The sequence below is a fragment of the Mustela lutreola genome, chromosome 7 (assembly GCF_030435805.1).
Source record: "Mustela lutreola isolate mMusLut2 chromosome 7, mMusLut2.pri, whole genome shotgun sequence".
NCBI classification, from domain to species: Eukaryota; Metazoa; Chordata; class Mammalia; order Carnivora; family Mustelidae; genus Mustela; species Mustela lutreola.
The window spans coordinates 106936302-106962254 of record NC_081296.1 but is presented as its reverse complement, the minus strand read 5'-3'; the positions used below and the strand labels follow the sequence as shown (position 1 = coordinate 106962254).

At 34.3% G+C, this 25953-nt stretch overlaps 1 protein-coding gene across 8 annotated transcripts in view; it reads left to right on the top strand.

Annotated features, from left to right (window-relative positions):
* The window catches only part of TXNDC16 (thioredoxin domain containing 16), a 107229-nt gene that overhangs the window by 66979 nt on the left and 14297 nt on the right, over positions 1-25953 (top strand). For all 8 annotated transcript variants that reach the window (XM_059182101.1, XM_059182097.1, XM_059182096.1 and 5 more), the window contains 9 exons: positions 1025-1148; positions 3151-3294; positions 3763-3822; positions 6224-6392; positions 6733-6869; positions 15585-15669; positions 17391-17529; positions 21570-21730; positions 24343-24533. In XM_059182101.1, the coding sequence (XP_059038084.1) occupies positions 1025-1148; positions 3151-3294; positions 3763-3822; positions 6224-6392; positions 6733-6869; positions 15585-15669; positions 17391-17529; positions 21570-21730; positions 24343-24533 (1210 nt within the window). The remainder of the gene's footprint in view (positions 1-1024; positions 1149-3150; positions 3295-3762; positions 3823-6223; positions 6393-6732; positions 6870-15584; positions 15670-17390; positions 17530-21569; positions 21731-24342; positions 24534-25953) is intronic.

Sequence of the window (25953 nt, the reverse complement as noted above, 5' to 3'; positions counted from 1 at the left end):
TATGTAAATTTCAAACTGGCAAAATTTATAGATGGTGATGAAAGTCAGAATAGTGATTACCTTTGGGGGATGGTGATGACAGGGAGAGGCAAGGAGATGGCCTCTGGGTGTGCTGGGTAATGCTCTGTATCTTAACCTGTGTGGTGGTTATATAAGTGTATCAGCTCTGTAAAAATTCATCAAACTACACACTTATAATTTGTGTTCTTCCTTTGTGGGTATTGTATTTGAATAAAAAAGTTTATTACCACAATATCTATGTATACTCCAAACAAATTTGGTTTGACTTTCATCATTATACATTTTAACCCCATTATTATTTCCACAGAAGTAACAAGTTGCTCACTTTGTAATATTAAAAAGATGAATATGTGATATCAAAGAACAAACACTTTAGAGTTATTTTATAGCTTAATTCTCATGCACAGTTACAATCAAGAATGATTTATTAAAATAATCTAGTGGCCTAAAATTTCATGTTTTTAAGATGCGATAGTTGGGTATTAGTGAAAGAGATTACAATGGAATAATCTCAATGCGTTAGATTTGGTATTCTTAAAATACCTGGGGCAAATTGTAGTTTTAAATGTTTTTAGCTAAATTTTAGCAGAATTGTTATAGGATGAGATACTATTTTGAATATATCTGTGGAATATCTAAATAATTTTGATTGGTTCTGTTTATGATTAAGTTGTGTGTGTGTGTGTGTATGTATTCCTTTTATATTGAGTTGGGACATGCTGTTATGTGTGAAATGTTGCAGATTTCAGTATAATGTAATTATGACAGGCAAGTGAGACAACTAGTTGTTTTTTGCCCTTTTCTTTCATTAGTATACACTATCTTTAGATAAAATATGCTTTGGATTCTTTCTATAATGATTATGGAATTCCCTTTTTTGTTTTATTTAATTTTAAAACTGGAGTTCTAAAGATTTAGTTTCATTTTAATATCAAACAAGTAAAACATTTTTATTAAAATGGCATATTTTTAGTCATGATTTTAAAAATGAATGTATTTCTAGGGAGTGCCAGTGGAATTTTTGGTCTTACATGATGTTGATTTAATAATATCCCGTGTGGAAAGTAATATGCACATTGAAGAAATACAAGAAGATGAAGATGAGGACATGGCAAGTCCAGATATGGGTAATAAGTTTTGTGATGCTCCTTCCCCCTCCACCCCCTATTTATGCTTGGCACCCATAAGATCAGTGAAATTTCAGTGAATTAACTTTCTCATAGAATGTTTTGACAGTTAAGAATATGAAAATACCCGGAGAAACCTATTTTGAATAATATCTTATCAAGTTAATTTGGTAGAAAAGGTAAGAATGCTATATTATGTTGAGTGTAATACATTTCATTGTTACATGCCAGGCTTCTAGCTTTCCACATCTGTGCCTTTATCTTCTAAATCGGTTCTTTCAGCCCTCCTTGTCTCTTCCATGTTTTGAAAAAATAACCTAGGAGCCACAACTTGGTATTTTACTTTTCTTTTTCCTATAAGGATATGAAATTCTAGTAAATATTGTTGGATTTGTAATTGTAAATAAATCTGATTCTTGACAATTTGGGAGTACATTTCAGTAACATTTAAAACTTCTTGTTTTAACCCATTTCATTCCTTTTTATTATACTTATTGCTTATGTTTTTGAAGTATAATGTAGTTTCAGGGCTATTCTCCTACACATTATTTACTTTGATTGAGTTGGCTGATGTCCCCTTCATTTCGTAGATGAAGAATCTGTGGTTCAGCAGGGAGATGTTGGAAGAAGAGGACAAGAATGGATTAGAAAATAAGAAAGGGGGGCGCGTGGGTGGCTCAGTGGGTTAAAGCCTCTGCCTTTGGCTCAGGTCATGATCTCAGGGTCCTGGGATCGAGCCCCGCATCGTGCTCTCTGCTCAGCAGGGAGCTTGCTTCCTCCTCTCTCTCTGCCTGCCTCTCTACCTATTTGTGATCTATCTGTCAAATAAATGAATAAAATCTTAAAAAAAAAAGAAAATAAGAAAGAACTGGAAGGAAATGAAAATATGTGAATAAGAAGGAAAAAATATAGTAAATAGGAAAATAGGCCTTTATTAATTTTGGTATTGAAGTTGTAACTTGTTAGTGTCATGGTGTTTTAAAGTTCCTTTAAGATAGTGTAGTATAACTCTTATGTTTCAGATTTAATACTAAGGGAGAGTAATGTGACTGACTAGAGTCTCATGGCTGAAACCTGTGGAGATGCACTGTAATTCAGATCTAGTATTTTTACTTTATAGTATTAGAAATCATATGAAAATAATACTCTCATTTGTAAATTGTCTTCCTCCATTCCTTTCTTTGTAATGTGTTATTATAAAGAATTATGAACTTAGCATAAAGTAAGCAGGATAATAGAACAAATCTCCTGGTATCCATTACCTGGCCCCACCCAACCACCATCAATGCATTGCTATCCTGTTCCAGTCACTGCCCATCCCTTATTATTTTGTTGCAAATCCCAAATATAGAGTTTCATCCAAAAAGATTTCCCTGTACATTTAAAAAATATAAGGATTCTCCTTTTAAAATGAACTTAATGAGCACTGGGTATTATATGCAACCGATGACTCACTGAATTCTACTTTAGAAACTAATAATAGAGTATATGTTAATTAAATGGAAATTAAATAAAAAATTGAAAAAATAAAAATAAAAAATGAGCATAATTGGGGCACCTGGGTGGCTTAGTTCGTCAAGTGTCCAATTCTTGATTTTGGCACAGGTCATGATCTCAGGGTCATGAGATCAAGCCCTGTGTTGGGCTCTTTTATGTCTTAGAGCCTTCATATATATTTTTCCTTTTGTCTAAGACATTTTTCTAAAAAGTTTGGATTCTCTAGCTGGAAGGCTTTGGCTCCCCGGATCTGAATCTCCCTATTACAATGTCTCGGGTACCATTTTCTTTCCTTAAACTGACACAAGTTAAAACTATGTGTTTATTCAGTGATGAGTTTATTGTCTGACTTTTCTGTAAATAGGAGCTCCACGTGGTCAGGGACTAAGTCTGTTTTGTTTACTGTTTTCCCTACTGTCCATCACAGTGCTTGTCATACACTAGAATTTGTATTTATATAAGTTATGCATTAAAATATACATTAATTTATTTTTGAACATTTTAGATATTCAAGATGATGAAGTGGCAGAAACTGTTTACAGAGATAGGAAGAGACGGTTGCCTTTGGAACTCACGGTGGAACTGACAGAAGAGACTTTTAACATGACAGTAGTGGCTTCTGATAGCATAGTGCTTTTCTATGCTGGTTGTGAGTATGAGTCTTCAGAGTCAGGGAATATTATGTATTAGAGGATTCAAAGTGGGTGGATTTTATTTTTGCATTCTGTATATTGCATGTTGTAGAATGTCATAGTGTTCATATGTCCCAACTAGGCTGCACATATTGAAACATTTACTAATTTAGAAAAATTACCAATTCATGCTGATGTTTTTAATATATTAACAGTCTTATGGATCTCTAAGACATATACTCCTTTTAACTTCAAGAAAAAGCCCTTCAACTATTTTCCTTGCACTATGAGTGCAGAAAATTAGTTGCATTTAGAATCCTCTTAAATGATTGCATACTATTGGGTACCATATATTAGAATATTTCTTATGAAGGAATAACAGTTTTGGGAAATCCTATAAATCAGTATGATTGTAAATGTATAGTCGCGGATGCTTTGGAGATACGCATTTTGCAGTATCTGTTGAATTTTTTATTTTAATGTAGGGCAAGCAGTATCCATGGCATTTCTGCAGTCCTATATCGATTTGGCAATTAAATTAAAAGGTATGTAATGTGGTATGCATGCTTATTTTCTTGATTTTAAGCTATAGCTATTTGTAAAACTCTACAGCATGCTAAAGATGAAGAAAACCATGTAAAATTTCATGTTTTATATTTGTGTCTCCAACATTACATTAATGAACCATAAGTTTCAGAAATGCTCAGAAGCATTCATCTTGGTTCTTTTCATGGACCTGTCTTCAGTAGTAGTTAGAGAGCCTATGTATTAAGTACTTGTGGCCACACAGTTAATCCAGTAATCATTTTGGCTGAATTCATTTAGCAAACATTTACTGAGTGCCTACTCTTGAGCCAGTTACTATTAAATATTAAATGAGTACTAAATACCCTTAAACAAAAATGTGACAGATAAGACCCAATCTCACAGTCTAACCAAAGATCTAAGATCTCAGTGTTCTTAAAGCTGTTTAGTTAGCTCCTTATGGACTGGGATATTTCTTAATAGCCAAAGTCTTTTAACTGTTCTATGAAAACCTGATCCAGGGGTAGGTAAATAAGAATTCAAGGAATAGACTTGAATTCAAGGAATGGGCTTGAATTCAAAATACCTATGCCATCGTTCTAGCGAAGACATAAGGAGAGGTAAGGAGGCATATTAATAAGAGAGAGGTAATGTTGGATTAAGATAATGTTTTATAATCATTTGAATAAGAATGTATCATGCTTCATATCTGTAATATGCCTTTTCCTACAGTTTTTCTTGTTTTGTTTTTTTTTTTTTCTTAGCTATGCTAATTAACTAGGCTTATTATTTTAGCTACTTTAGGAATGTATCCACCATTTAGTTTTTTGGGGCACTAGCTTACAGATTCTTTCAATTTTTAGTAAGTTCTTTGTAGGTAGATACCATATCTTGTACTTAGTTCACTGGACTTGGCATATTGACTTACATTGTAGAATATTTGGGGTTTAATAATTGTTGAATAAATGAATAAGCTAATAGTATATAACTTATTTATATACTAGGAACTTTTGTGAACTTAAGAAATTAATTCCAGAAAGTCAGTCCTAAATATAACATGTTCTATGGTAATAAAAACATAAGAGATTTTAAAAATCACTTTGAACCATTTTTCCTCAGTTCATTTCTCAACCACATTTGATCCAACTTCTGATTTCTTCATTACCCAAGTGAAGAGGTGATTAAGTCTCAGATAATGTAATATATTTTTAAAAAATCCCGTTACTCTTTCAGATTCTCCTTCCTAGATGCAATCTATGGAAAGATTTAAATTCCTTTTTTAAGGTTCTCCAACCTCATTGGCAAAAAATTAAGAGAAAGAAAAAGGAATGGAGGAAAAAATAAGCCATAATGAAGAAATAATTGGATAATGTCCCTGAATAATAGAATTATCCCCCAACTCAGCCCATTTGTCAATACCAAATGAAATGGAAACAGATTCCTTTACAGTCTTTTCTATTAATGAACAAATAAAGAGACTCCCAGGCCCCTCAGTGCAAGGACTCTGAGTTGTATTTGTTTGTAGAATAAAAAAGCAGATAACCAACCCAAGACTTGATTTCCTTTTTCATTTAGGACGTTCTATATGAGTAACAATCCTTTTAGTAATTAGATAATCAGATAAAGGGACTGTTTTATTTATTTATTTATTTTTATTTTTTATTTATTTATTCAACAGAGAGAGATCACAAGTAGGCAGAGAAGCAGGCAGAGAGAGAGGAGGAAGCAGGCTCCCTGCTGAGCAGAGAGCCGGATGCGGGACTCCATCCCAGGACCCTGAGATCATGACCCGAGCCGAAGGCAGCGGCCCAACCCACTGAGCAACCCAGGCGCCCCTGGGACTGTTTTAGAAGTTCAGGGGGCTTAATGTAGAAATGCATAGTATGGGTATGCTCTACTACATCATACTACGCCAAATTGGAAGACTATTGTAATACTTTGGGCATGAGTCCTATAACTTTTCATGTTGACTTTGTGGGGAAAAAACCACTTCTTATCTAAGATGATGAAGAATATTTTATACTCAGTCACAAGGTGGCAGCATATATCAAATTTTTATACCTACCCGTACCTAGTAGCTATAGCTAAGAGAATCTGGGTTTTTTTTGTTTTAAATCTTTAAATTAGGAACACCTTTGGAAATTCATGCATTGATCAGGTATCAGGGATGTAATACTGCAAACATCTTAGACTCTACTGGCAGATGAACATGGAAAAGGGACCCAAAAATAGAGCAGCAAAGGAGATGGGAAAATAAGCCAGTTGGGGAAGGGGTTGCAAAAATCAAGGGAAGAAAGTGTCCAGTAGAAGCCATTCATGCTGATGAGAGGTTAAAAAAGAATGGGGTAAAAATGTTGTTAAGTCTACACAACTGAGTTTTCTACATTAATATTTATAAAATGTGCATTTCCTCTTGTTTAGGCACATCCACTATGCTGCTTGCTAGAGTGAACTGTGCAGATTGGTCTGATTTATGTACTAAGCAAAATGTCACTGAATTTCCTGTTGTGAAGATGTATAAGGAAGGCGAGACCCCAGTGTCTTACACTGGAATGTTAGGAACTGAAGATCTCCTAAAATTTATCCAGCTGTGAGTATTCAGCTTCTCCCTAAGACTTTTAAATTTTGAGGTCTATAAACTTAATTCCCATACTTTGTAGACACACCTTGAATAGGTTAAGGAGTAAGGAAATGAGATCACAGGATAAGGTGAAGAGAGCTTATTCCTTCACTTCAGGGGAGGTTGAGGTTGTGTTTAATGAAGGTTTTTTTTTTTTTTTTTTTAAATTAGAATAGTATTTGTCTTTATTTTGTCAGATATTTACCCTGTGGAATATAGTGTTCGTCAGTGTCAGTATGTTTTATTTTTTTTTGCAACCTGAAAAGTATCCTTAAAAATTAATTTTGAATATAGCTATCTATTCATTCAGCAACAGGATTTCATGCCCAGTGAACATAACATCGGTCCAAGAAGCAGAAGAGTATTTAAATGGGGAATTACATAAAGACCTGATCTCCTACTCTAGTGTGTCAGTGCTGGGACTGTTTAGTCCAAACATGACAACAGGTAAGGAGTTAGGTAATAGTTAAAAACTTGATTGCTAGTTTATTAAAAAATGAATTAATATCTTTTTTAATGATTAAGAACTCAAATTACAGAATTTTGAAATTAAACTTGAAGGAAAAAATCCAAGATTATTTAGTTGTGAATTTATTTATTTATTTTTTAAAAGATTTTATTTATTTATTTGACAGACAGAGGTCACAAGTAGGCAGAGAGGCAGGCAGAGAGAGAAAGAGGAGGAAGCAGGCTCCCCGTGGAGCAGAGAGCCTGATGTGGGGCTCGGTCCCAGGACCCTGGGATCAAGACCCAAGCCCGAAGGCAGAGGCTTAACCCACTGAGCCATTCAGGCGCCCCCAAATTTATTTATTTATTTAAATATTTTATGTATTTATTTGAGAGAGAGAGAATGAGAGAGAGAGAACATGAGGGGCAAGGTCAGAGAGAGAAGCAGTCTCCCTGCTGAGCAGGAAGCCCGATGCCGGACTCAATCCTAGGACTCTGAGATCATGACCTGAGCCAGAGGCAGTTGCTTAACCAGCTGAGCCACCCAGGTGCCCTAGTTGTTAAATTTTGGTATAATTCTTTCCCTCTTTTCTCTGTTTAACTATGTATTGCATATTTGTATATATTTTAATGTAATTGGGCTAGTGCTGTGTATCTAGGTTAGTATTTTGCTGTTTTTATTTAATATTACATGGGTGCTTTTTTCCCCTATGATTAATATTCTTCAAAATCATCATGGCTATGTATTTGGATGCATATACCATAATTTATTTAACTGTTTACCAACAAATAAGATCTGTCATTTCACTCTTTTCTTTTTGCTATAAAGAATTTTTTAATTTATACATCTATCTGTGGAATTTAGACTGTTTAATGGGTATAGATTCCCAGTAGGAGGATAACTTTATGTTTTATATAAGCTGTGTGTTATATGTGTTATTCATTTTTTAAAAATGGGGTTTTAGTGCTTGTCTAATGAATTACTATGAGATTTTTATGTATTAAGGATATTAGATTCTTGATATTTTGTTTCAGTTATTTTCCCCCAGTTTGGTTGTTAGCTTTAATAATTTTGTATTTAGCAGTTTAAAATTTGTTTTCAAATGTATTGATTTTGAGATTTATCCACTGATTTCAGTTATAGAAAATCTCTATCATCCTTATCAGTTAAAAGTCAGTTAGTAGTCACATATTTTCTTCTTGTTTTAATTTATATTTTCTTATACTAATTTATATTGTCTTCTTGCTTTGAATATTTTTCTTTTTTTAAATTTTGATAAAATACATGTAACAAAATTTACCACCTTAACTGATTCAGCATATAGTTCACTAGTGTCAAATATATTTACATTGTTGTACAGCTAATCTCCAGAATTTTTTTCATTTTGCAAAACCAAAACCCTGTCCCTGTTCAACAGCTCTCATTTCCCTATTTCCCTAGCCCCTGAAAGCCCCAATTCTACTTTATATCTCAGTGAGTCTGACTTGTCTCTAATTGTCTGGTTATTTCACTTAGCAGGATGTCTTTAAGATTGAGCCATGTTGTAGCACGTGTCAGAATTTCCTTGCTTTTAGGGGCCTATGGGTGGCACTGTTGGTTAAGCATCTGAGTCTCGGTTTGAGTTTAGATCTTGATTTGGGGTCATGAGATAAGGCTCTGAGCTTAGAGAGGCATCTGCTAGAGTTAATCTCTTTCCCTCTGCCCTTCCCTACTCTCTCTCTCTCTTGTTCTCTCTTCTCTCTCTCTTTAAAATAAATAAATATTTTAAAAAAAGGAATTTCCTTCTTTTTAAGGGATAAGTAAAATTACATTGTATGTATATAAAACATTTTATTTATCCATTCATCTGTTGACTAACATTTGGGTTGTTTTCACCTCTTGGCTATTGTGCATAATGCTTCTGTGAACATGGGTGAACATACTGTTTTCCCTAGTGGCTGTACCATTTTATATTCCCACCACTAGTATACAAGTGTTCTGACTTCTCCACATCCTCACCAACATTGTTATTTTCTGGTTTTTTGATACTAGCCATGCTCATGGGTGTGAGGTTTTGATTTGATTGTGGTTTTGATTTTTACTTTCCTGATAAATAGTGATACTGAGCATCTTTTTATGTGCTTGTTGGACATTTGTATCTCTTCTTTGGAGAAGTGTCTATTCAAATCCTATGCTCGTTTTTTAAGGAGGCTGTTGTTGTTGAGTTGCAGGAATTCTTTATTTATTCTGTACCTTAGCATGCCTTTCTACTCTTGATTGTGTTCTTTGATTTTTTTTCTTTTTTAAGTCTTTAACTATTTGGATATTTTTGTGCATGGTATGAGGTTAGGGGCCAACTTTATTTTGTCTGAATAGTTAACAGTTGTCCTTTTTTCATTCATTCTTTTTTTTTTTTTTTGATTCCACTATCACCATATTAAATCCATGTCTGTATTTGTGTGTGTCTCTGTGTATCTGTTTAAATATTTGAAAATAATAATAAATATTTTCTATTTTATTCACTTTTATTTCCCTGTCAATACCTAATCTATTCATTTTTTTAAAAAGATCTTTTTATTTGAGAGATAGAGAACGCAAGGTGAGGGGCAGAAGGAGAGAGAGACAAGGCAGCTGCATCCTGAGCGCACAGCCCAACATGGGGCTCTATTCCAGGACCCTGAGATCATGACCCGAGCTGAAATCAAGAGTTGGACACTTAACCGACTGAGCCACCCAGGCACACCACTCTAATTTATTAGTTTTATAATACATGTTGCAATATATAATTGGGTCAACTCTTTTGTTTGTCTTTTATACATTTTATTATCTTTTTTTTTGCCTGTTGGCTCTTCCAGGTGAACTTTAATCATTTATACATATTGTCTAAACTTATTTGTGTTTCTGTTGCTTGTTTTATGCTTTCTTTGGTTAGTTTAGTCTATATGGAGAATGCTTCTTTTGGTTTTATTTTCCCCAGAGCCAGAGAAGATGTTTTTTTGTTTTTTTTTTTTAAGATTTTATTTATTATTTGACAGAGACACACATGGAGAGAGGGAACACAAGTAGGGGGAATAGGAGAGGGAGAAGCAGGCTTCCTACCAGGCAGGGAGCCCAATGTGGGGCTCAATTCCTGTGGGGCTCAATTCCGGGACCCTGGGATCATGACCTGAGCCGAAGGCAGGTGTTTAACAACTAAACCACCCAGGCGCCCCATAGAGAAGATAGTCTTTAAAAAAAAACAAACAAAAATATTGGAATCAATAAAATTAAAGACCATTTTAATTATTTTTGACTCCTTCTGTGGAAGATGAGTGTGCTTTTAATTTCTTCTGTCATTTTTTTTTCTTTATATGGGCCTCTATAGTCTTGTATTATAGATTCAAATTATCAGTATTACTGAACTTCAGTATTTTTGCTTTCTCTTTCAAAAATGTTTTTGCATTTATTGTTCCAACATTTTATTATGAAAATTTTCAAACATACAGCAAAGTTGAAAGATTTTATAGTGAACATCCATATACCTACCGTCTAGATTCTTCTATTGGCATTTAACCTGTACTTGCTTGATTTAGCACATACCTGTGCATCTGTCCATCCTTCTACCTGTCAATTAATCCATCTTATTTTTGGAGCATTTCAATTTAATGTTTTTTCATTCAGCTTTGAAACAGCACATACAGCAATTAATTGTTAGTTTTACATAACATCATAGACTATAGTGTTCCTTTAATATCACAACTTCTCTATTTTTAGACTCTATTTTTTCTAACTTTATAGGAATGGCTTTCAGTAAGTAGTAAAGGAAGAGTACACAGGGGTTTGTTTTTTTCTAACCAGTATTATTGTTATAATGTTATTCTCTTGCCTTCCCATATGGATAACTTCTTGAATTGACTGTGTAACAAAACCTTTAGTGTTTTTTTTTTTTATCACAGATTAGCTGTTTGTATTTATCTAGAAAACCTGCCCCCTTGTTTTTCTCTAATTTAAGATGAATTTCAAATTCTGAATAAAATCTTTTAAGGATATTTTTCTGGGAAGAGTATCCCCATGTAGCATCATATCTATAGATAACAGATACTGTTAACTAGTTATTAAATTCTGCTTTCTACAAATTTCTTTCTAGCAGTTGTTCCCCTCTATGTTGTCTTCAAAATCTTTTATTTTTTTTTAAAGATTTTATTTATTTATTTGACAGAGAGAGATCATAAGTAGGCAGAGAGGTCAGGCAGAGAGAGAGAGGGGGGAAAGCAGTCTCCCTGCTGAGCAGAGAGCCTGATGCAGGGCTCGATCCCAGTCCAGGAAATCATGACCTGAGCTAAGGCAGAGGCTTAACACACTGAGCCACCCAGGCAGCCCTTCAAAATCTTTTAAAATAAAAGCCAAAAGAACTTACTAGAAGGAAATAATAAGAATGTGAATGCGTGTTCTGTGGCTTCCCGTCTTAAAAGGCAAAATCCTAGAGAGGACAGCTTTTTCATTTGTATTCTCTTTATGAAAAATTGTGAAGTGAATGAGTCTGTGTCTTACTCCTTTGTCTTTGCCTTTCTAATGTTTTTGCTTCTACCCATTGACTTTTTCTTCCTAGCTACCGCAGGTGCTTGGTGCCCTGAGCTGGGCACCTTCCAAAAAGAATTAAGGCTTTCAGATAATAAAAAGCACAAATACAATAAAATCATTAAAACAAGAGTAAGAGTTAAGCCATAAAAGATCAGGGGATAATTGTATAGAATATTTAGAAAACACTGCAGTTGATCATAAAACTTAACCTTAGGCAATCTGGCAGCAATCGGAAATAGAAAGATGAAATTTTTGCTTTCTTATCATCATTATATAATAAATGGCAATAAAAAACTTTTCCCTGATTGTAAATGCTGAGAGGGATTTTTCATATTTCTTTTAATGTAAAAGATATAGGGAACAATATACTTTGATCATTTATATAAATGATAAGATTTACACATAATTATCTCTTAACAAAAATCAAAAGTATAGGGGCACCTGGGTGGCTCAGTTAGTGAAGTGTCTGACTCTTGTTTTTGGCTCAGATAATGATCTCAGGGTTGTGAGATCTAGCCCTTAGTGGGGCTCTGTGCTCAGCAGGGATTCAGCTTAAGATTCTCTCCCATTTCCACCCCTCCCTGTGTACGTGTTCAAGCTTGTACTCTCTCTCTTCCTCCTCCCTCTTCCTCCTCCTCCCTCCTTCCGTCCCTCCCAAATGAATAAGTCTTTAAAAAATAAGTCAAAAGTATAATGTTAAACAACGTAGAGATTGTTCCAGTGTGCCTGAATGATGTAATCTGGATAGGATGCCTTTTGTTATTTCACTAGATTGATTGTTCTCAGACTTTTTCAGTCAGATATTAGATTTTCTTCTTTTTGTTGTTTTTGGTTTTTGCAGATATTCATGTGATAGTTACTGGACTTTCAACATCTATTGAATGAGAATATGTATAACAATAAAAGGCTTTTATGAATTGACTACATTTTTATGTACAAATGAATTTTATTCACAAGAGCTGACTACTAACATTTACTGAGCACTTATTTTATATCAGATATTTGTTTATTGTTCATGTAGATTCTAATGATTTAAAGATTATGTGGTTATCATGAGGGCTGAAGTGTCTCCTTTGTCTAATTTGTATGTGCCAGGTCTCTTTACATGAAAGATACTTTTTTTCCCCCTTTGTAATTAGTAAGTATCTTTTGGGGATAGAATTTAAAGCTCTGTAAATGTCCTGTTTCTCATTATACTTTTGCATTCCAGTTTTAGAATCCATTGCTTGAAAGAGCTAGAACTATGATGGTTGCCAAGTGGAAAATTTCTAACTCCCTATTCATTCTATATATGTACTAATACATTTCACATACTACTGTAAGAGCTTTTCCTTCTCATTGTTTATTTTTCAGTATAGACACCTGAGTCCTTATTTTATTCCGTGGGTTATAATTAGTTGCTGTCACACCCCTTCAGTCGGACTCCTGTGTCCTTTTGACAAGTTTCCATCTTTTTTGGGGTATGTCTTTTTGGTACAAAATGTTCCCAGTCCCATTCCTAGAATCAGCCATTTCTCAACCAAGGGTCTAAGTTCCTTTTAGTGGGACATGGAATTTAGAAACCAAAATCTAGGGATTAGGAGTGTTTTTAGTTACTGGAGTGTTCTTGCTTTTCAACTCTTGTTGGTAGAGCTAAAAAAAAATAGATATATGTGTAGTATATGTATATGTGTGTGTGTATATAAATGTAACAATTCAGTAACATGACAGTGGGGAAAAAAGCAGTATTGCTAAGTTAATGTATTTATTTTATGCAGTTAAAACATGTTTATAGATACACAACTAAATATTGGAGGTCACCATTAATATTATATCACAAATATATTTATTGTGATTTAAGAACATTCTTATTTAGATTAAATGATTTTTTTCTTATACTTGGGGTTGCGGTATATTCTGACATATATGTAGTTTTCACCAAGGAGGAGAGTATGTCTGGTTTTTAAATGTTCAGAGGAAAACTGACAGTCTTGTTTGGTGGAAATGAATGTGTATCTGAGGTCTAGAGTATGTATGTATGTATGTATGTATGTATGTAAGTATGTATTTATCAAGGTCTGTAGTTTTAAATATTTCCATTGCAGAAGTAGCAAGATATATGATGAGCCTTTTAAGAAACATATTCATGGGGTGCCTGGATGGCTCAGTGGGTTAAAGCCTCTGCCTTCGGCTCAGGTCATGATCCCAGGGTCCTGGGATCGAGCCCCACATTTGGCTCTCTGCTCAGCAGGAAGCCTGCTTCCCCCTCTCTCTCTGCCTGCCTCTCTGCCCTCTGCCTACTTGTGATCTCTGTCTGTCAAATGAATAAATCAAATCTTTCAAAGAAAAAAAAAACCAACATATTCAAGGGGTGCCTGGGTGGCTCCGTTGGTTAAGTGTCTTCCTTTGGTTCAGGTTATGACCTTGGGGTCCTGGGATCAGGCCTCATATTGGGCTCCCTCTCAGTGGGCAGCCTGTTTCTCCCTTTCCCTCTGCTCCTCTCCCCCATTTGTGCCTCTCTCAAATGAATAAATAAAATATTTTTTAAAAAAGAAACATATTAATGAGTAGAGAGGCTTCTGTATGAGGAAATTATATGGACATAGTATAATTTTCCACTGTTATTTATCAAAAAAAAAAAAAAAGAAGAAGAAGAAGCTGAAACAGATTCTGTCATTGTTTTAGATAATGATCATCAATTACTGACCAGAATTTAGTTCTGTTTTCTCTTAGAAATAAAAGTATAGACAGTCAGTTCTAATAGTTTACTTTTCTTCTTTCTTTCCCTCTCTCTCTTTTTTTGTTTTTGTTTTTGTTTTTGTTTTGAGTGGGCAGGCAGAGGAAGAGGGAGAGAGAGAATCTTAAGCAGGCTCCATGCCCAGCACTGAGCCTGATGCAGGCCTCAGTCTCAACAACTCCAAAAATCAGGACCTGAACTAAAACCGAGATTGGATGCTTAACTGACTGAGCCATCCAGGCGTCTTTTTGTTTATTTTTTTTTAAATGAATCTTTTCTGCTTTGATGTAACACAGGCTGAAGAAAATATTTTCACAGGGTAATAGTTTCTCATGAAATTCATGGTTATAAATGAGACCTCAATGTTGCTTACTGGCTGACTGTGCCACTTTAGTAACCTGGCTTTGCTACAGTGTTTCTTAATCTTGTGGAAAGTATCTATCCTTTTTAAAGAATACAGCCTTGTGGTTACCAGATGCTAACAGTGCTGATGCTCACACCATGAGCACAGTATTTACTACTTAGGTGCAGAACTTTTGGGTTCAGCATGTCCAGAGTACTAGATGCTTTAGCACTCAGTTCTTTTGTCCTCAGTTTTCTGTTTGAACTGCCATGAACCTTCCTTCCATGCAGTGCTGCACTACCATTTAGCCTTCATGTTGCAAGAATACGTCATTTATATAAGTTTACCTCTGTTCTCTCATTAGTCTATGAGTGTTTAATTCAGACTTGTTTCTTGGTCATAAAATAGTCATTAACATGATCCAAAATATAATATTATTTACAAAACATATTCAGAAAGCTACAGAAATAAATTATTTCTTACAGATAAGTAAGAAATTATTATTACAGATAACAAATTATCTGTATCCTAACAAATGAAAAAAGACAGATACACAAATTAAAGTTCAAAGATAACAAAAACACATTACAGAAAATAGGGGAAATATAAAGACACAAATCCCTCATAATTGCAGAATCCTAACATAGATACTGTTAAAGGCCTAGAATTACTGGTCTTCTATTTTTTCTGTACATGTAAGCACTTCTAGATTTTGGGATGATAATGTTTTCATCATTTCACATACACTTCTCTTTCCAGGCTATGTGTAGGACAGCTGTTTCAATTACCTTACCTTAGGAGTAAATTAAAAAGCAACAAATATTTATTCAGTAACTCTGTATGATTAGAATGCTATAAATTTGACAAATCACATTTAGAGTATGTTTGTTTAGGGAACCATAATTGCATTATATCAATTTACATTTCTCTAGTAATCAAATGTCATAAAAAGAACATAGATTTATTTTAGAACTACTAAGTTATATAAGATCTACCTGTAAAAATTTATCTTTATAATTAATAGTAAATTACAGCCATTTATAAGTCTGTTCATCAGTTATATAGCCCACATAATTTTAAAGGTTTCAGAGTTTTGTCTTGTCTATGTATTTATAGTGAAAGAAGATTTCACTGAAGCAGGAAACTGCCTAAAAGGATATGTTATCACTGGAATTTATTCTGAAGAAGATGTTTTAATACTGTAAGTTTATTTGGTCTTCTAATTTTAGAGAGGAAGAAGTTTGCAAGATAATATATTGTTTGTCTTTACACAGTTGATGAAGGAAAATAGGTCAGCAATATACCTAAATTTTTAATTTTCTTCAAAGAAGATCTGGGAAGTACCACCTGCATATTTAGAATTTTTAGTTATTCTTTTGCTTTAGGCTAGAGTCCCCATAGGGGTGACCTTGGATTCATGCTATTTCACCTTTCTATAAAAATTTTCCTCTTTGGGTTCTCTTACCTGCAGTTTTGGTTCTTTGGAATTATCAAAGTTTTGGGAATTTTACATCTTGAGTGTCTGGGTTTTGATTTGCCACCAAGGCATGTATAAATATCAGAATTTTCTCATTCAGTTTTAAGCGATGTAACTATACCTGATAGTGCCACCTAATTTTAAGTTATTGCAAACATACACTTAATCAGTGCTTTTTTTAACCACATAAGTTGCTTTATTTGTAGAGTGTGGGACTCCTATGAACTACCAGATATTTCAGTTGGTTCAGAATGAAGGACTGAATCGAAAATTTGGAGATTAGTAATGCATACACAATACATACAGTAATACATGTACATCACATTCTGCATTAATGGCTTATTTTCAGGTGCAAGTGGAGTTGATAAGTCCCAATAATTTGTCTTGCTTACCTCCTGACTGTAATATTCCTAATAGTGATTTGAGCTTACATCTTTCATCCTGAACACTGGTGACATATGCCCTTCGTGATTAAGCTCTCTTTCTATCCATGAAAGCAGTAACTTGTGAAGTAAATCCTGAACTCTAGATCTTTAGAAAATATGAAGCCTATTCACCTGAAATAAGGAAGTCACCCACTGTCTTGTACTCTGCTGTCATTGTGCATTTAACTGTGGTCCAAGAGGTGGGCCAGTAGTTTTCAGAGCATGTTTTATTGGTAACTAACTGATCACCTAAGAGAGTCTTCCAGGTAATTTGAAGACAGGAACCTCTACTAATGTTTATGTATTATAACATCTATACTTTGTTTTACCATCAATTGAGATTTTACATGATATATATGTGACTACCTCACTGGTTGTTTCACACCAAGCATTTTTTTCTATTTAATTTAGTGATTCCCCTCTTTTGTTAGCAAAAGTAGTGGTAAGAAGTGGCAGATTGAGGCTTTGTCGCAGTGGAGAGAGCATAGACTTTGTATGAGGGGCACCTTGGTTTAAAGCCTAGCTATGCCATTTATCACTCTCTGAGTCCTGGTGTCCTTCTCTATCAAGTGCAGGTAATAGTGGTCTCATGTAGGGCTATTGAGGGTTAAATGAAAACTAAAGGTGCCTGAAAGAGTGCTTGGAAAATAGTAGGTTTCTAGTAAATGCTTGTCTCCTGCTCAGCAGTCTGGTGAGCAGTCCAGAAAGGTCGATAACCATGCAGCATGTTCCTAATCCTGTTTAGACATTTTCTTGTTGGGTAAGTTGTCTGGAGAAAAAAAAAAATCTGGCTAGGTTTTTATCTGTTGCTTTCTTTTAATCTAGGTTGTCAAGGCTCCTGCACTTCCTCAGATAGCCTCATACAGAAGTTAAGTTTGCCAGGAAATCGAGTTCATTTTTTTCTCTAGTAATAGGGCTTCCCCATTTGCTACCTCCCACTCTGACCTCCCGGACTAATTGTTTAGTTTTTGATGACTTGCTATATTTTATTGGAGATCTTAATACTACATTTCTTCATAGGTCAAATAAATATGCTGCAACCCTTCCAGCCCTGCTGCTGGCCAGACACAAAGAAGGCAAAATAGAGAGCATTCCATTAGCTAACTCCCCTGCACAAGACATAGTTCAAATAATAACAAATGCATTACTGGAAACATTTGTGAGTATATTTTATAATACGGATATTATTTAAAATAGGAAAATCTAGACCAGTTAAAAATAGTCTGTTTTAATACACCATTTTCCAGCTGTTGTTGGCACAGGGCATGATGTCTTGTGAGCTGAAGATTCATTGGATTGCTGTTTTAGTCTTCACTCTTAATGCACACAGCTTCTGTAGTCCACTGCCAACAGTTGACATGTCTTTGGATTATTTTTACTGCCGAGACTAGTATAGCTGATGACCAGTTGAAGGAAGTACTTAAAACTAGGCTGAAACTTGGTGCATATATAAAGCACGTGGATTCTACTCAGCTTCAGATCCTTGCTTGATTCCTTGCTGGCTCTTTCTTAACTTCTCTCTGCCTCACTTGCCATCGGTGTAAAATGCAGGTGGTCGTCGTAGCACCTGCTGCAGAGACTTAATTGTGAAGACTAAGTGAGACAGGTATATGGTGTTATGTGTCATATTTGGACCCTGGTGAGCATTCAACAACTGTTAGCTAGTATTCTTACTACACAGTTTTGAACAAAATAGTATCTTATGAAAAGCCTTTTCCACTGCTTCCTTTGAAAATAGTGAACTCAAGGGCACAACAGTTGTAACCTATATTTCTCAGTTTCTGTTGTTTTAGTATTTATATTAAACATAGCTGGAATATTGTAAATATATACTTTTCTGCATTTTTTTTTTTTAATTTTCAAAGATTTATTTATTTGACAGAGAGAGATCACATACAACTAGGCAGAGAGAGAGGAGGAAACAGGCTTCCTGCCGAGCAGAGAGCCTGATGCGGAACTCAATCCCAGGACCCCAAGATCATGACCTGAGCTGAAGGCAGAGGCTTAACCCATGAGCCACCCAGGCGCCCTACTTTTCTGCATTTCTAAAGTGACATAAGAGGCATTACTATCAGCGATAAATACTGAATGAATATCCTCCTGTTATGTTTTTTGCCATGATGATCTAAATAACATTATATTTTAGGCTCAGATTAATAGCTGTAGTCTTTATTAAATCTTTTTGTGATCCTGGTTCTGTTCCCTCCCTTTTTCCCATTAAAGTTACAGGTTATAATTAATCAAATCATTAATATTTTCAGGATGTAGGTTTCCAAATTATTAAGGTGACATTTTTGTATTTAATGACATGTTATTAAATGAATATTTCCTTAGCCATATACATAGTATAATATTTTCGGAATTATTATAAGCCTTTGCCTTCTTTCTCCCAGATAATACAGAGAACTGTTAAGAGAAGAAAATTGGAATCAACCATAACCTCCTTGACCAAATTTAAATGGAAGAAATATTTTCCCAAACTTTAAAAAAAAAATTCCATGTGTATCTATGATTTTCTTTTTATATTAAGGCATCTATCCACCAAGAAATGAAGATATACATACTGTTTTTTTTTAATATCTGTATAATATTCTGTTGCACTGAAAAAACCAAAAACTTATTTAATTTCCTGTTGGTGAATATTTAAGTTGTCTTTAGTTTTGTTTTACTCGGGGACTAGACTTGTTTGTAATCTTTGGGTGTTTCCATGATTACATACTCATGGTAAATTCACACGATTCAAATTGCTAGTCCAAAGGGCATGCACATGTTTAAGGCTGCTGATACTTGTTCCTGTTGTGCCTGAGAGGAGATTGGAACATTTTGCTCTTTCATCTGTGCTTGACTGATGGATAAAACATTTTTATTTTTTTAAAATTTATTTTGTATTATTTTTATTTTTTGTATGTATGTATGTATGTATGTATGTATGTATTTATTTATTTATGGTATCTGTGATATCCTTTAAGGCTGAGAAACTTGGGGGCAAACGTAACTATCAGAGATACTCTGTTCGTAAGTTAAGCATTGGGGCAGTGTTTCCAGTTTATAGTGTTTGGGTTTACAGTGTTGGACTAAAAAACCAACAGCTGTAATAAAAATTGTTTTGCTTTTAGTTTATGACCTTCCCATAAATTCTGAAGCCCTCAAGTGGTTATTAAATGTCTTAAAGCTGCCCTGTGTTGGAGATTTAAGTCTAGAGTATGTAGCTGCCAGCCACCCAGCTGCAAGCTTATCTCCTGACCTGCACTAAGGTGCTAGAAAGACTTTGGTTTCTTCATCTGGATAGGAAGCAGAAATGGGTGACCAGATAGTTATTTTTTTGTATGGTATCCAGTTTTTATTTTAATGAACGTGATGATAAATTAGCCTAGGTAAATAATGCTCAAATCTGAAATACACAATAATGAACTACATAAGCAATCATCTATCCAAGGCTGTCACATTTAAATATAGTTTAATAACACTTGACTCAGATATGTTAAGTTCCTTTAACTATGCTTTTAATATGGATAAGTTATAGCTTCTTGTATACTGATCGCCAAAGGACACCTTCCAATTACCATGTTTGATGACCTTTTCTATAAGTAGCAATCAAAGTTATTAACAATGGTTTTTCTTTTCAAAATCTCTTTTCCGCTTGCTTTTGCAATCCAGTCCTCCTTCAACCATCTCGCCACTCTAGAATTCCATCTTCAACCTTCAGTGTTTTTCTTCTTTCTGTTATTCTTTCTTTGGGAAATTTTATCCATACCCATAATTTTTACCATCATTATACCTACTGATGATTCCTAAATCTGAGTTTCTGATCTTTTCACCTCAACTCACAGAATTCTTGGGTCTTTCTTCCCTAAATGCCTCTCACCGGTTTGTTCTTTCACAGATTTGTATTCTAGTTAGTCATCTTTCTAAAACAGGCATAACCATGTCACTCATTTGATACAAGATCTTCTCAGAATTTGTGGGAGCTAGAACACCTATCAAGGCATTTTCCCATCTGGTCTTACAGCCACATTTGCCTCTTGCATGCCGAAGTCTGGCCGACTTCACTCCCACTGTTCCCAGATGGTATGAATGCTTTCACACCTCTCTGCCTAGCCCCATGAAGCTCCCTATATCTGGAATCCCAGCTCTAGCACATACCTTCTTCGGTCAAGATCTTATTTCTTGCCCAAGACCAGATCAAATGTCACTTCCAAAATCATCCATGGGCTCCCCTACTTGTTTTTTTTTTCACTTAATTTTATTGTCATACATTTAATTTTCTTGGATCACAGCAGTTTATCTACCTGTCTGCTCCTTTAGAGTAGGAACTCTTTGAGGGCAGGGAAAGTGTGTTACTTCTTTCTGATTCAGTATGCAGCATAACATTGTGAACTTTGTAGTGGGGGTTCCATCTCCCCTAATGTTTCAGATCTGTTCTGCTGGCCTGGTGAAATCTGTCAATTTTAGGAAGGGGATATAACCTGTGTAGAAGATTAAAGATAATAATTAATATGAGAAGACTACTTGGGGAAATTTGAAGAAGAGGGGATCTAAGATTTAAGTCATGAAAGAGGAAGGTCTGAGAAGAGGATTTCGAGTGTGAAAGAGTAAGAATTAGAAGAAAAGTGAGAATTTGCAAAGTGGCTTCGAGAACTAAATAAGGAAAAGTACATATCAGAGTTTGGTATTTGAGCTTTGCCTGAACAGAAATGAAACTGAAATTTTTATTGTTTAAACATGTTTTTTGATTATATTAATTATGCTAAAATCATAATATTGAAACAAAATAAGATTTTTATTTTAAGTAATTATAGTTGTTGAAGGATTAGATCTTTAAAACTCAGCATTTTTTTCCCTATAAAAATTGTATGTTAGATACAATGAGAGTTTTGTTTGTCATATGTTTGCCGTCTGATCTGGTCCAGATTTTAGCATAAGAAATCATTAGAAGCATTCCATCCTTGTAAAACAGGGAACTCTTTTATCTTCAAGTTAGCTTTATTTTGGAAATAACTCATTGAGATAAAGTGAGCTTAAATGAAAAGCTCTTACTATTCATAGTCACTAGTCAGTATAGCAAAATCTCCACTTAAAATATGTTTGAATTCCATTTTACAAACTAAAATTGCATGAGTGATTTGGACATTATTTTCTATTTTATGTCTCATCATTCTCCATGTTTTTTCTTTCTTTCTTTTTTTTTTTTTTCAACAGCCAGAGATCACTGTGGAAAATCTTCCTATTTATTTAAGACTTCAGAAACCATTACTTATTTTATTCAGTGAGGGCAGCATAAATCCTCAGTATAAAAAAGCAATGTTGAAGCTGGCAAAAGATAAACACTTGGATTCACTTATCCCCTGCTGGTTAAATCTGTAAGTATATTCTTATTTTTTAATATGTAAAAGGTAAGAAACTATAATGATTACATTTTTTAAAAAGATTTTTATTTATTTATTTGACAGAGACAAAGAGACAGCAAGAGAGGGAACACAAGCAGAGGGAGTGGGAGAGGGAGAAGCAGGCTCTCTGCTGAGCGAGGAGCCTGATGGGGAACTCAGTCCTAGGATCCTGGGATCATGACCTGAGCCAAAGGCAGACACTTAACTGACTGAACCATCCAGGCGCCACATACATTTTTTTTAGAAAATGAAACTCTCTAATTCTATCTTTGGAGTTAATATAATGGGACCAGTGTATGAGTTATGATATTTTAGTAACTAAACTTCCTCATATGGTCTAAGATGACCTTATTCTGGATTGAATTGTTTTACAATAAATTTTTTATTTTGCTGAAGTTATTTTTTTTCAGGTGTATATAGTTATAATTGACAATATTGTAAGATATTTAAAGTGTACATCATAGTGATTTGATACGTGTATACATTGTGGAAGGATTCCTCCGTGTAAATTGACATATTAATTACCTTGCATTATATATATATATGGTGGGGGAAGGAATAAGAACATTTAAGTTCTCAGCAATTTTCAGTTATATAGTGTTCACAACTATAGTCACCATGTTATATACATTAGATCTTCAAAACTTACTTATTCATGTTACAGCTGAAAGTTTGTTTCCTTTTCCCAACCTCTTCCTATTTCCCCCAACCCTGAGTTCTGGGCAACCACTTTTCTACTCTGCTTCTGTGAGTTTGACTTTCTAATTTTTCACGTAAGTGATTCCATGCAGTACATCTTTCTCTCTCTGACTTATTTCACTTGGCATAATGTCCTCAGAGTCCTTCCATGTTGTAGGAAATAGCAGGATTTTCTTCTTTCTCATGACTGATTAATATTCTGTTGTATCTGTACCACATCTTCTTCATTCATCTTTTGACAGACAATTAGGTTGTTTCCCTATCTTGGCTGTTAAACAAATAATGCTGCAATAAACATGGGAGTGCATGTGTCTCTTCACTATCTTGTTTTCATCTCCTTTGGATAAATACCCAGAAGTAGGATTGCTCGATCAGATGGTAGTTCTATTTCAGTTTTTTGAGGAACCACCTTGCTGTCTTCCATAGTGGCTGTACCAATTTATGTTCTCACCAACAGTGTACCACGGTTACCTTTTCTTTACACTTGTTCTCTTTTGTCTTTTTTATACTAGCCGTTTTAACAGGGCTGAGGTGGTATCTCGTTGTGGTTTTGGTTTGCATTCCCTAATTTCCCTAATTAGTGATGTTGAGCATCTTTTCAGACATAAAGACAATGGCCATCTGTATGTCTTCTTTGGGAAAATGTCTATTTAGATCCTCTGCCCATTTTTTAATTGGATTGTTTGTGTTCTTTGGTGTTACAGGAGTTCCTTAGTTATTTTAGATATAAACCCTTTATCAGATAGATGATTTGCAAATATTTTCTCTCATTCCAAAGGTCACCTTTTCATTTAGTTGATGGTTTCTTTTGCTATGTAGAAGCTTTTTAATTTGATGTGGTCCACTTAAATTTGTTTTTACTTAGGTTTCCTTTTGGTGTCATACAAATTTTAAAAAGCAGTAACTTTTCTGACTTTAAAGGTAATTGATGTCCACTGAAGCAAATACAGAAAAATAAACATTGTGATATTTTGGCATTTTTCTTCAGTTCCTTTTTCTGTACTTTTATATTTTTAAAATGCAACCTATTATGTTACAGATAATTTTTAGTGCATTTGTCTGCAATATTTTCTTTTATGTTTTCTAAATGTATGGCTTGTGTTCCATTTAATGTCTGAACACAGTTCACATAAATACACACTATTTGTTGTTCAAATTCATCAAATGAAAAGAGATTTATTACAAGAATGGGACAATGTACATTTTTTTTTTTTCTGTGAAGAGATCACCAACAGTACAACATACTGCTTAAGACAAAAATTTCCCAGGGCTTTGTAGGTATCTCAGAGTAAAACAGTATTTTCCATGAAAATATTTTTATGTTTTAGGAACATAAAACATTTTGTTCCTGTTTTAGGAAACCTAGGTATCTTAAAAGTTGTGGTTTTTGTGTATGGCCGAACTTTTAAAAAAATATTTTTAATTTGAAATTAACCCCTTTATTTCTGAGGAAAAAGAACTTTATTTGGAGAAGTATTTATTATAAATATCTTACTATTTTATAGTTTGTAACCATTTAATTTTTAAGCTGATAAGTGATCTGATACTTGGCTCAACTTTGGGAGGAATTTATTGATTTTATCAAACCCAAATTGACAAATCTTTGAACTATGACTGGTTTTCATGAAAATAGTCACTGACTACCTTTATTTTTTCCTCCTAAGAGAAACACAATGCCCATGTTAAAAGAAACTCATTTCTGAGTTTCTATCTGAATCTGATCACTGATAACATAGTTATAGATCTCTTGGATTTTAGGATATCTTTTTATAAAATAAACCTAATGATATGATACTATATTTAAAGTTTAATGTTCTACAGCCTGTTGTTTTCATAATTTTATTATAAAAAGCAATACTAATGGATTCAATTGCTCCCTTTTGCAGACAGAATACTCCTGCAGGACGAGGAATCTTACAGGCATATTTTGACGCTCTGCCTCCCCTTCCTCTTATTGTTGTGGTCAATCTGCATTCAGGTGGCCAAGTATTTGCATTTCCATCAGACCAGGCCATCAAGGAACAAAACCTTTTATTGTGGCTGAAGAAACTAGAAGCAGGACTTGAGAGTCATATCAGTAAGTTTTCTGTTTTAATACACAGCGTTCTCTGTTTTCATAGATTTTTAGACTTGAATTATAGCTAATATATGCTAGAATGAGTTGATTGTAATGTTTGTAAGTATCTTAAATATTAATATGTTATAGCATTGTCCATGGACAGTCTTCTTTGTGGTATTTATTACCCCAGAAAATAAGTTCCATTCCATTCCATTTTATTAAATTTAATGATAGTAATAACAAACGTTTATTGAATACTGAACAGGTGTCTAGCACAATGCCAAGTGATTCACTCATTGAATTCTCCTGAGAGTCATAGGAAGTATTGCTACCTGTAGAAGACTTAGGTAACTAGTTCAAAGTTAAATAATTAAGCAGTAAATGAGGAACTTTGGATTCCAAACTGTATCTCTTACTCAGAGCCAAAATTTTGAACCATAAGAAGATAGATCTTGGTCATTTTATGATGCTGGTGTATGATATGTGATAGTCTCTACTTTTCTAAAATATATGTGAATTTATATCTATGGTATAGACGTATATGTTGATTTATGTACAATTGTAGTTAACGGGCCTGTTGCTATAATTTAAATAAGATGTAATGGACTAGATCATTTGTCTATTGAGGAAATGGTATGAAATTTGATGTAATGAAAACCTCCTAAGATACTACCCAAAGATTTTGTTATTGGATATCAGTTGAACTATATTATATTTTGTCATTGTTCTATGATGGAGTCCTGAAATAGGGGATGTGTGTATATAAATATGTATGTATATGTATACAAATACATTTCTTGTGTACAAATTCCAATTCAGTGTTATATTGTTTCTCAGCCAGCTGGCACAGTGTGAATCTACCATTATGTATATTTGTGTATATTTAATCAGATACCTAATTTAAGTGTCAGTCATTGCAGCACACCTGTTCTTCCCAGGTGGTCTGCTTCATTTCTGTTAAGTTAGGCAGTTTTAACTATGTTTAACTTGCCTATGGGTGATATTTTTATAGTCAAATATAACTCACATACCATAAAGTTCATCCTTTTAAAGTGTACAACTCAGTACTTTTGGTATATTCACAAGGTCATGCAACCATTATCACTATTGAATTCCAGAACATTTCATCACCCCAAAAAAGAAACCCCTTACCCATTAGCAGTCACTCTGTCTTCTCCTTCCCTCCACTCCCTGGCAATTACTTTCTGTCTCTGTATTTGCCTCTTCTGGACAATTTATATAAATGGAATCATAGAATATGTGGCCTTTGGATCTGGCTTTTTCCCTTAGTATAAGTTTTCAAGGATCATTGATGTTATTAACATGAATCAATAGTTCATTCCTTTTTATGGATGAATATTTCATTGTATTGGTATACCACATTTATTTAGTCACCAGTTGGGCATTTGAGTTTCACCACTTTTTGGCTATTATGAAT